The 10,757-nt window shown below is 41.3% G+C and overlaps 4 protein-coding genes across 7 annotated transcripts; 2 read left to right on the top strand and 2 right to left on the bottom strand.

Annotated features, from left to right (window-relative positions):
* Nedd8 (Nedd8 ubiquitin like modifier) lies at window positions 1-919 on the bottom strand. The gene is made up of 4 exons (XM_066737681.1): window positions 766-919; window positions 670-687; window positions 349-461; window positions 1-276 (listed from the first exon to the last, which is right to left on the bottom strand). Exons 1-4 carry the CDS (start codon window positions 781-783, stop codon window positions 171-173), a joined length of 255 nt encoding a protein of 84 aa, XP_066593778.1. The 5' UTR covers window positions 784-919; the 3' UTR covers window positions 1-170.
* A 122-nt stretch (window positions 920-1,041) lies between these two features.
* LOC136778388 (transcription and mRNA export factor ENY2-like) lies at window positions 1,042-1,823 on the bottom strand. The gene is made up of 3 exons (XM_066735192.1): window positions 1,715-1,823; window positions 1,507-1,637; window positions 1,042-1,434 (listed from the first exon to the last, which is right to left on the bottom strand). The coding sequence occupies exons 2-3, from the start codon at window positions 1,566-1,568 to the stop codon at window positions 1,206-1,208; spliced, it is 291 nt and encodes a 96-aa protein (XP_066591289.1). The 5' UTR covers window positions 1,569-1,637; window positions 1,715-1,823; the 3' UTR covers window positions 1,042-1,205.
* Window positions 1,824-2,157: 334 nt separating this feature from the next.
* On the top strand, window positions 2,158-4,219 carry LOC136780721 (uncharacterized aarF domain-containing protein kinase 2-like). The gene is made up of 5 exons (XM_066739279.1): window positions 2,158-2,458; window positions 2,529-2,845; window positions 2,888-3,036; window positions 3,103-3,742; window positions 3,827-4,219. The coding sequence occupies exons 1-5, from the start codon at window positions 2,158-2,160 to the stop codon at window positions 4,088-4,090; spliced, it is 1,671 nt and encodes a 556-aa protein (XP_066595376.1). The 3' UTR covers window positions 4,091-4,219.
* Window positions 4,220-5,586: 1,367 nt separating this feature from the next.
* shd (cytochrome P450 family 24 subfamily A member shade) lies at window positions 5,587-10,618 on the top strand. Of its 4 annotated transcripts, XM_066742013.1 has the most exons (10): window positions 5,587-5,721; window positions 7,070-7,214; window positions 7,271-7,408; window positions 7,582-7,780; window positions 8,024-8,211; window positions 8,408-8,606; window positions 8,961-9,123; window positions 9,186-9,431; window positions 9,547-9,744; window positions 9,814-10,618. In XM_066742013.1, the coding sequence occupies exons 2-10, from the start codon at window positions 7,094-7,096 to the stop codon at window positions 9,931-9,933; spliced, it is 1,572 nt and encodes a 523-aa protein (XP_066598110.1). In that variant the 5' UTR covers window positions 5,587-5,721; window positions 7,070-7,093; the 3' UTR covers window positions 9,934-10,618. The 4 variants fall into 4 exon arrangements, with proteins under 4 accessions (XP_066598110.1, XP_066598117.1, XP_066598136.1 ...); XM_066742020.1 differs by lacking the exon at window positions 5,587-5,721 and having other exon boundaries at window positions 7,073-7,214; window positions 7,577-7,780; XM_066742039.1 differs by lacking the exon at window positions 5,587-5,721 and having other exon boundaries at window positions 7,073-7,214; window positions 7,593-7,780.
* Window positions 10,619-10,757: the final 139 nt, after the last annotated feature.

The following is a 10,757-nucleotide window of genomic DNA, read 5'->3' on the forward strand; positions in this document are numbered from 1 at the left end:
TATTGTTAAGTTACTTTATTAAATATTTCTTTAAATGGTAAACGTAAACTTTTAAATCACGTTGGAATTAATATCTTAATTTTGTAAAATACGGCATATTGAGAATGCTGATAGCCATTTTGTTAGGAGTAGTTTTTGCCTTTAATAAATCCTATTGTCCATCAATTTACTCAAAGGCAAGGGACTTTAGGCGATGCACCTCCTCTTAATGCAAGTACCAAATGTAACACAGACCCTCCTTGGACTTTGTAGTCTTGTGCTGTTTTCTCATCATTCCTAAAAAAAGTGTATATAACTGAAATTTTGTACAAATAATCATTCGTATCACTTATATGCAAATAAACTTACATTTGCTTGCCAGAAAAGATTAATCTTTGTTGTTGTGGAGGTATACCTTCTTTCTCCTCTACTCTCTCCTTAATCCTTTCTACTTTATCCGTGGGTTCTATATCGATCTCGATCTATAAAAATTTCATACATAAATTAAGCAATTGTACCGGCATTGATAGCACTACTCTAATGCTTTAAGTTAGGTTAGGAAGATATCTGTCACTCAATTATTAGATGAACTTCGTCTCTAATCAAATATTTACTCATTTTAAAATTGTATTTCTTTATTAAAGCGTAGTATCATTTGTAATTCAGTCATCATGTTCGTTAATCAATTACCTCTTTTCCTGTTAGCGTCTGAAAGAGGTTAGAATATTATTAGACATGAGTTTTATTTCGTATTGAAAGCTGCGTGAAATAGGTACAAAACTTTACCTTGACTTTGATCAACATCTTTAGAAGCTATAGTTACTTGAAATAAATAGTAATATCTAAATTTTACTATTAAATACCTATCGGCTATATATCTTTGCCATGCAAATAATACAATTGTCAAGTCAAAGGGAATGACACACTATTCATATAGAGGGTGCTACAGTGGCGCAGTCGGCACGGTCGTCACCGCTCTACACAGCACTTTGATACCATCTATCGGAGATATGATGAGGATGGAATTGAAAAAAAAGGTAGAAAATATATACAACCAAAACATTCATGGAAAAGAATTCTTGTTATTAATATCACGTCTCATTATAAACCTTATTCTTATAATATGTTATCATTTACATAAACTAAAACATTTTCTAAAATTTTACGCTTAGAGTTACAATGTATGTCAAAATTTTCTTTAAAATATTTATAACTAATGTTATTTGCTATACTTTCAACTTCTCTTCTTGAGCCATCAGCTGGTTCTTGATTTTCTGCAAAAGCTCCTTTTTTACAGAATCTGGCACCATAGTCCTTGCCCTTGTGGTCACTTCACAGAGTAGACTGTCGTACGTAACATCATTCCCATGTTTCTTGACGATCTCTTTGCAGATCAATTTTACTCTATCCCTCCAACCACACTCGACCAAACGACGACGTAACAATTCTTTGAGCCTAATATGAATAACGTTAATACCGTTGTCAAAGTGAACTAGTATTTCTTTCTTGTTTTATGTCAGAACTTACTCATCTCTTTCTCCACCCATAACTAATCTTTGATGCGGCGCCAGCGTTTGCAAATCCGCCATTTTGAATTTTAAATTATACTACAGTAAGCGGTTTAGCTATAGGAATGATTTATACCCGCAACATCTTCACTACAACGAAAAGTTGATTATTAGGCAAATATTGGTGTATAGGTTATGATAATTGTTAACACTAGTTTGCACATTACAGTGGATCACCAAATTATCAAAAACATCACACAACAGCCCCCACGCAGGTGTCAACTGTCATAAACTAAAATTCTTGGAGAGAGTACCTAGATGGGAAGAGATTTTTTTGTCCAGTATAGGTCAAATCAACAACTAACTATATGTATGTGCTGTTGAAATCACAAGCTAAAACAATTAAAAATCGATTTCTAGCAGAGATAAATATGACCTTTTGCTTCGTTCAATTTGTAACATGATTCATGTAAATTTATCACATTAAATTATTCAGTACATATTTTCCGTATCGCTTTTTTTTTTAACAAAAAGCTTACTACAGTTTTATTGGTGAATTAGGAGAATTATTAAAATGCAAAGATATCATGGGAAATTTTCTAAAATGTTAATTTTTTTAAATTTAACAAAATCTATTATTTACAAAAATATTTTTGGTAATAGCCAAAAGATGGCACAAGTGGCTCCTTTGTTACGAGCTCGCTTTCACGCGACCAAAACACGTGGCGGCATATTTAAATCCTCCAAACTTATTACTTTGCTTTCTGCCAGTGGTGTAGCGCCAAAAATTAATAGTGAAACTAAAACGACTAAAATTCGAGAAAAAAAGTCTCATTTTTGGGCCCTACAAGAGACTGTGTTTTATTTCTTGAGAATTTCCATTATTCTTTCAGTAGCTGCTTTTCTAATCGCTATATATTTATTTACAAGGTTAACAGATCCAGACGTATTTCCAACAATTTTATTGAAAGGTACGTTCTTGGAACAATTAATTTAATAATTATTTCCACCGTTATAAACATAAATATAATGCAATTTTAGCAATAGAATTCTTGGGTCCTACTTTCATAAAGTTCGGCCAGTGGATATCTGTAAAAAAAGATATATTTCCATTAGAGATATGTAATACTCTATCCCAGCTTCAGAATAATGTATCGAATCATTCCTGGGAATATACAAAGTGTCTGCTTAAAACTACATATGGTCCAGATTGGCAGAGGTTATTTGCCAAGTTCGACAAGTTTCCTATTGGCTCGGGCTGCTGTGCACAAGTTTATAAAGCATGGATAGACCTAACTGCCCTTACTCAAATAAGAAGGGATCCTCGTAGTCCCAGTATCATTGGAAGTAATAATATAAAAATAAGAAATATCAAATGACCCTGAATAATCAGCTGAATTTTCTACATTATTATTTTAGTGTGTGCTGCTGATCTAGCAGATAGAATTTGTTACTCTAATCAGGAATTTTGTTGCGAGAATAAGAGCACGAGAGATCTACGGACAGTAGCGGTGAAAGTTTTGCACCCAGGAATAATAGAAAAAATAAGGTATCGCTCCTATAAGACATTTAAGTAGGTACGTCGAGTTGATAGTATGAAATTTTGCTCCAATAGGAGAGATTTAACAATAATACGAATAATTTGTCAATGTACAACACTATTGGCTCCTAAATTACATTGGCTCAGTCTGAACGAGTGCGTCGACGAATTTTCCAAAATTATGGAAAATCAGGTTAATTTACATCTGGAAGCAACTAATCTGACCAAATTCGCCATGAATTTTTCCAATATGTCAGATATAATTTTCCCAAGTCCCTATCTGGAGCTCACAAACGATGAAATATTAGTGGAGAGTTTCCACGAAGGTGTACCAATCTCAGATTACATCAACCACGACAATTCAAAATTGCAGCACAAATTGGCGAAAATGGGGATCCAAATGATTTTAAAAATGGTGGATCAAGCGTGCAAATGTTCAAGCTTTCCTTTAAGTTCTATAATATCCTTATTAATCTTTCAGATATTCACGGATAACTTTATCCACTGCGACCTGCATCCTGGAAATATTTTAGTGCAGGAAGGTAGGAAGTCGAAGCTGGGATTTTTCACGTCAATTTGTAAGGTCGTTAGTTCTGCAGATTGTACCGAGAACGAGACTCGTCTCGTGATACTCGACTGCGGTTTGGTGGTTTCTTTGAACGAGCGATGCCGAGAAAACCTCCAAGATGTTTTTCGCTCCGTTCTCATGGGAGACGTAAGCGCGAAAAATCCTTGCTGAATAATATCTTCGCTACTTGGAGGCGTAGCAAAAATAGAAAAAAAATGTTGCTCTTCTCAGGGTGAACTGGCGGCCGAGTATATATTGCATCATAGTTCAGAACTCAGTACAGATCCAAATGGCTTCAAAAAGACGTTAGGAAACATTGTGAGATTTCACTTTCGAAATCGTCTGAATCTGAATAACGTGAGTTCCCCGTTCCATTCAGAGTGGATGAGTCTTTGGAGACCACCGGACGAATCAACGCTGAAACTAGCGGAATTTTCCTCAACGGTTGATGCAACGAATGGTTTTGCAGGTGAGCGTAAGTACCGTTGTGACTGAATTATTTTCCGCGATGGTCCGGCACCGAGTGAAGCAAGACGGCTCCTTCAGCACCGTGATGCTCAGTATGGCGGTGATCGAGGGCCTCGGAAGAAGTCTGGACCCCAACATCGACATCTTCGCAGTTGCTCTTCCCTTTCTTCTTGTCCCGCCAACCTACGAACATTTAATAAACGTTACTTTCAACTATTCTCGTGATCGACTGATTCCACGAAAAAATTCGTTATTTTCTGTGGAACTTTATTATATACGGAGTGACCTGTGTGATCGCTTCCTGGTTTGTCGACCGTCTTCGGCGCGTCAACAACCAGCCGCAGTCTGCACGCTTATATCATAGGTATATATATATATGTATCACATGTACATATATACGAGACGCACTGCAGTATTCTCTTTAAATGTGTCCGCACTGGAAAACTTGCTCCTGTATCGCTTCTGTTATTCCGAGAGTTTACCCTTCTCAAGGATAAGCCGAGGGTAGGATTTTGTGCAGGCCTCTCCCCCGTCCTTCTTATCGCCGCCATTACGTGTGTTGTCGTTCCAGAAACTGTAAGAAAATCGATGGTATATCAGAGTTATGCAAGGTTTCTTATAAACAAAGAGAAGAGACTCGTGGCTGAGATTAAAGTGTTGTATCTTGGGGTTAGACCTGTCAGTGTTTACCGAGCGAGAAGCCAACGGGCGTGTAGAAAAATGTAAAGCGCTACAGTTTTTGGATCGAGATCCTTCCAAGTTAGTATATATATATATATATATATATATATATAGTCGAACGCCATCTACTGGTGGAGGAGGTGGCCAGGTGAGTCCCCACCAGCAATTATGCTTCATCCGGCAAGAGCAGCAGTAGCAGAAATGCTTAGGGCCAGCTGGCTGTAGCGTAGTGAGGCAAAGTGTAGAAAGAGAGAGAAACATAGTGAGAGGGGGGAGGGGGACAAACTCTTCTAGCACAGCAGCGGAACCGCCGGTTCTCGAGTGTCTCGTTATCTGGGAAAGTCAAGAGACCAACGAGACTCCAGTCCAGCATGTTGATTCTTGTCTAAATACGCCGTCTCGCCATAGATATAATTAACGCATACCCCCCCCCCTTCTCCCCATTCTTAAGAGTTTCTGGTTTTCAGAAAAATATACTCTCGAGGAAGGATTTTTTCGGAATCCAAACATCAGTGCTAGCAGGAACGGTCGACGAGTAAGGTGCTCTCGCTCGTCCTTCTCCTTGCTACTTGGTTCTCTCACCCTCTCCTTCCTCTTTTTCTCCATTTTTCTCCCTTTTCACCTCTTCTCTTCTTTCTCCTCCTCAAACACTTCAACCACGACCACCTTCTTCTTCTCCCCTCTTACTCCCCTCCCCCACCCCCTCACTCTCACTCCATCTTTCTTACTCCCTTTTTTCTCCACCATTTCCATCCCCCCTCCAGCACCCCCAAGAACGCTTTGGAAAACTCGCATGTCACCGATCGTACGTACGATTAGTGCTCGATTGTCAGCTGCGTGCTCCTCCAACTCGGGCCGGTCAGTTGGACTTTTGGTGGCTCCTCGATCGCTTCTCTCCCGCCTCTCCTCTCGGTCTTCTCTTGTTTTTCCATCGAGTATTCGAGTGCTCACCGCATGTACCCAGCCTCCGGTACACTGTAAGTAATTTTTTCTCCCTCTCTCTCTCTCGCTTTCTTTCTCTAAGATTTATCAATTCTTCAACCATGTCCCCCAGTGAAGCTTTGTGTACATGCTCGATGTTATTATACAGCTATACTTATATAGAAACGACCTATCTTTAAGAGATGTAAACACGCGACATCCGAATTCTTCGAAGCCAGTCGACAGGCTCAGTGACGCGAAAAATTGCTCTCGCTTTACGAGCACGGATGAACAATTCTCTTCTCTCGAATGTATCGTGCGATATTTACAAACGCGTGAGTGAATGCGACACATCGATTTAGGAGGCAACGTAATCCCGTTGTTTTGCGAAATGCGCCAGAAGTGATTCCACCACCTGCCTCTCTCCATCTCTCTTCTTTTCTCTCTCCCCTCTCTTCCTATTAATTTATCGTCGACAATTGCTATTTTCAAAGGTTTATCGCATCCCGTTCTCTCTTCGCGAGAGTATTTTTTCCCTCTCTGCAGATTAAAGTTCAGCTCGGTATGAACTTGCTGATAAAAACTATTTACTTTTAGGATTACTGCGCGTGCCGTGTGTTTACAGTTGTCGCTTCTGTCGCCAGTGAAGTTGCATTCGCGAGATCCTGCAGTCCAATTGGCTGACGATGCTTATCGATATACGTACAAATAGTCGAGTGACCGATTTACATCAATCTTTTATCCTCCTCTCCCTCTTTCGTGCAGACCAGGAAGCACATAAATCAGTCGTAATCATCCTGCAATCTCTACTTTTATCGCGTGTCGTTTGAATAATGATAAAGATGAGGTTCTCGAGTATATCGAAGACGATACGTTATTGGCCCAAGGGGAACTTACTAGCTCGCGCAGATGGACGAATCCTCGGTGAAGAAGGGAATCCTTCGGTCGTCGATCGAGAGTGTTAACGACGAGGTCATCCGAAACAACCACTCAACACTGGACCATTTACGCTCCTCGGATATCATTCTCATTCGAATTCTTATCGCAGCCAGCTCGAACGATACATCCTCCTGCCCTATCAATTTCCTACTCGCCTCTCTATCTCCGTGTGAAATGACCCGGAGAACTCCTCGCGCAACTCCTATTTTCCCGCGGGCATCGCTTTCTGCCAACTCACCCGATATGCTACTTTGTCGAAAATAATCGAGACTGCTACATTCTCTCTGTCTCAAATTTTTTCACGTGCCTACAAGTATTCGATCGGCGCCTAATGAAATCATCGTTGATAACTGAAAGACCGTTTGTACAGTTGTGATTGAATTATCGATTTGTCGATCGATCGTCACTGGCATTCGCGCACTGTTAAGTAATATTATACAATCCGGCATCGCTGTCATATTCTAGGATCCATCGCACGAACAGCTCGACATGCTACTCTCCGCGGCGTGGTTCGAGGCGATAGCAGCGACGCTCTTGGCCATCTTGATCCTGGCCACCAATTACAGGCCGCCCTGGTGGTTCTGGCCGAAAAGATCGCAAAACCAAAACAGTGAGTATTCCAAATGACACTTTGAGGCTATCAATTACCTCCTCCATCTTGCACAGCATCCTCGGAGGTTAAAATCACCCGAAAGACAATTCAAGACATCCCAGGACCGTACGCAATGCCAATTCTTGGGACATGGTGGATTTTCTCGTGTTTTGGCATCTACAGCATGGACAAGATTCACGATGCTTACAAAGGTAAGGTGGTGTACTAGTTTCCCGCCTTTTTGCACAATGCAATTACTCCCATCTAGCGGAATTTCGCGACAAGTAAGCAATGTTTTTTCGACTGGAAATTATTCTCTCTCCCGCCAAAATAGTCGAGCATGTTTCGGTCAAATTTCGAGTTGACGATAATAATCCAAGTACAGATCTGAACCAGCGTTACGGGTCGTTGTGCAAGGAGGAGGCACTGTGGAATCATCCGGTGATAAGCATCTACTCGAGAGAAGACATCGAGAGGATCCTGAAGAAGGGATCGAGGTACCCACTGCGTCCACCGCAGGAGGTTATAGCCCAATATCGTCGATCCAGGCGGGATCGCTACACCAATTTGGGCCTCGTCAACGAGTGAGTATCATTGTCCAGTCGCCAGAGAGACTGAAGCAAATATCGCACGAGTGACATATTAGCAAAATTTCGAAATCCACTCCTCTCTCCTCCGTACCATCTCTAACGCAATCCAACTAAATCTCTCATCAATTCTGACCTTCAGTGCGCAGACGACCTTGGCAATGTATCACGTTTCTCTTTCTGCGACCTTGCATGACTCGAATCAAAGAATTTCTTTTTTTAACTCACTGTTAACCGTAGGCAAGGGCCTACGTGGCACCAACTACGAGCAGCCCTGACGCCGGTGTTAATGGGTGCCAGCACCGTTCTAGGATTTTACCCAGCACTGAATATTGTTACGGATGGCTTTATCAATCTAATTCGCCATAGAAGAACCGGATTGGTTGTCACGGGTTTCGAGGAGCTCGCATACAGAATGGGGCTCGAGAGTGAGTATCCAGTTTCTCGTTATTTACTTCTTCCTCTCCCCCTTCTCTTTTCTCTCTCTCTCTCTCTCTTCTCTGTTTCTCTCTTCTTTTTCTCTCTTCTCTCTCTCTTCCTAGACTCTTTCGCTAGCTCGCTCTCTCTCTCTCTCTCTCTCTCTCTCTTTTAATTAACTCCACTGGCGCTGATGTTGCGCAACAGGCACCTGTACCCTGATCCTGGGTAGGCACCTCGGCTTCCTAAAGCCGGACTCCAGCAGTACACTAACCATGAGATTAGCGGAAGCTGTTAGAACTCACTTCACGGCCTTGCGAGATTCCTTTTACGGTTTGCCGCTTTGGAAGCTGATTCCAACGTCCACCTATAAGAAATTGGTGGACAGCGAGGAAACCATATACAAGTACGTGAAAACTTATGAGGATCAACCGATTCTTCTCTACCATCCAGACGTACCCTACCCCCTCCCTTTTCCTTCCACTTTACCTCTCCCACTCCTTTTACCATTTTTATCGTCTCTTTCCCCTTATCTCTCGTGCACCATCCAAGAAGAATGCAGCAGCGCACACTTGCACCAGTGCTCGTTAAATTATTCTAATCGCGTTTGCTTAGGAGATAAGTCGTATACAAAAATATTCAGATAAACCGCTTCCGAGAAAGCTTATCGCGCGTGTGGGGAGCTAAAGAAAGGGTATAAGGCGTCTAGTCTTACAAAGAAAATTAGATAGTTACCTAGCGGGGGCTTATCAAATTTCAGCATTATCTCAGAGCTAATGGAGACAACCATATGCGAGCAGGAAGGGGATGCCAGCGACGAGTCAGTGGAGGCGGTCTTTCGATCCATATTGAGACAGAAAAATCTAGACATTCGAGACAAGAAAGCTGCGATTGTCGACTTTATCGCAGCTGGAATACACACGGTTTGTAAACTTTGTAAAGTCAACGATGTCCATCTTTATATTTAGTCTATCAATGATTTCAGCTGGGCAACACTCTGGTGTTTTTGCTCTACTTGATCGGGAGCAATCCTGAGGTGCAGAAGCGTCTCCACGAAGAGGCAAGGTCCTTGGCACCGGCTGGCTGCGACCTGACAGTCGAGGATCTCAAACAGGCCAAATACCTGAAAGCCTGCATCACTGAATCGTTCAGGGTCATCCCTACGGCCTCAGGAATCGCAAGGATACTCGATGAACCCACGGAACTTGGAGAGTATCGTCTCGATGCAGGGGTAAGAAGACTAATGGATATTTGATACCTCTCTTTCTCTCTTTTTTCCATCCTGTGCGCAAGCACACTAGCGCACAACAATCCATAATACCCGTTTATTATCTCTCCCCCGACAGACGGTGGTGGTTTTGCAAACGTGGATCGCTGGTTTAAAGGAATGCAACTTCAAGGATGCAACAAAGTATATTCCAGAAAGATGGCTTACTCCCATGGTTCCGCACTCTCCATTGCTGGTAGCGCCATTTGGGTTTGGCCGTAGAATATGTCCAGGCAAACGCTTCGTAGAGCTGGCCCTACAACTCATTTTAGCCAAGGTTAGCTAACCGTTGTGAAATATGAAGTGAATTGTCTTGCTAATACTGTTGATTTGTTTCTCTCATCAGGTCGCTCGTGAATTTGAAATCGTTGCGGAAGAAGAACTCGGCCTGCAGTTCGAGTTCATTTTAGCTCCAAAAAGTCCCGTTCGCCTCGGTTTTCGCGACAGATTCAACGAGACGGCGTAAATCTTATTTTATATTTGTATATTATTTCTAATTATTTTTATTAATTTCTAAGTATTTTAATTCTTCGAAGGGAACTCCTCCGGGTATCCCACCCTGAAGGTATCGATATTGTTATCTTCCGTAACGTTGAAGTATTTATATTTAATAATTGTCCTCGTCAATCATTGGGATCGTCTTACCATTTTGAAATATTGACATTTGCACATTGCTTGAAATGTGTAGCCTCGTTCGTTAAATATTTATAATGAGATGCGAAATTCATTTTTGTATCTCATCGAGTGTCCCACTGAAATTGTAAATTGTCTCATAATTGATATACGTATTTTTGGTAAAAGTAAGGCGATCCTAATATTATTTAATCACGGCATGCAAAGCTGTAATAATGACTATGAGCCCGAGCACCTTGAACGGTATTTGCATTAAGCTCTATATTTACCTGGCAAATGATTCATGTGCGTTGGTTGTGCCTATCGAGAAACAAAGGTTCCGTCGTCGCTATTTATGAAAGGTTGCGAAACCTTTCAGGGGCAAAGCAACCGCCCCGTGATAATGATCTCAGTCCTTAAAACATCTTCTCGGCTCTTTATTTGATTACAGAATTGGATCAGATATGCGATCCGTGTAAATACAATCTGTAGATGTAGATGTGTATATGTATATTATTTGTTGAATGTATCAATTAAAGCACCGATGAGAGTGTGTATTGTTATGTAAATAATACGATAATCATGTCAAATATTTGCAAATTCCCGTTTTTTCGCTGTCTCATACTGCTTCTTCGAGACAAGGAGAGAAAGAGCAATGGAAATTCTTACGGCGAAAGC

This window comes from Prorops nasuta, unplaced genomic scaffold (genome assembly GCF_024137725.1).
Source record: "Prorops nasuta isolate Cenicafe-Biocafe unplaced genomic scaffold, Cenicafe_Pnas_1.2 PNAS00002, whole genome shotgun sequence".
NCBI classification, from domain to species: domain Eukaryota; kingdom Metazoa; phylum Arthropoda; class Insecta; order Hymenoptera; family Bethylidae; genus Prorops; species Prorops nasuta.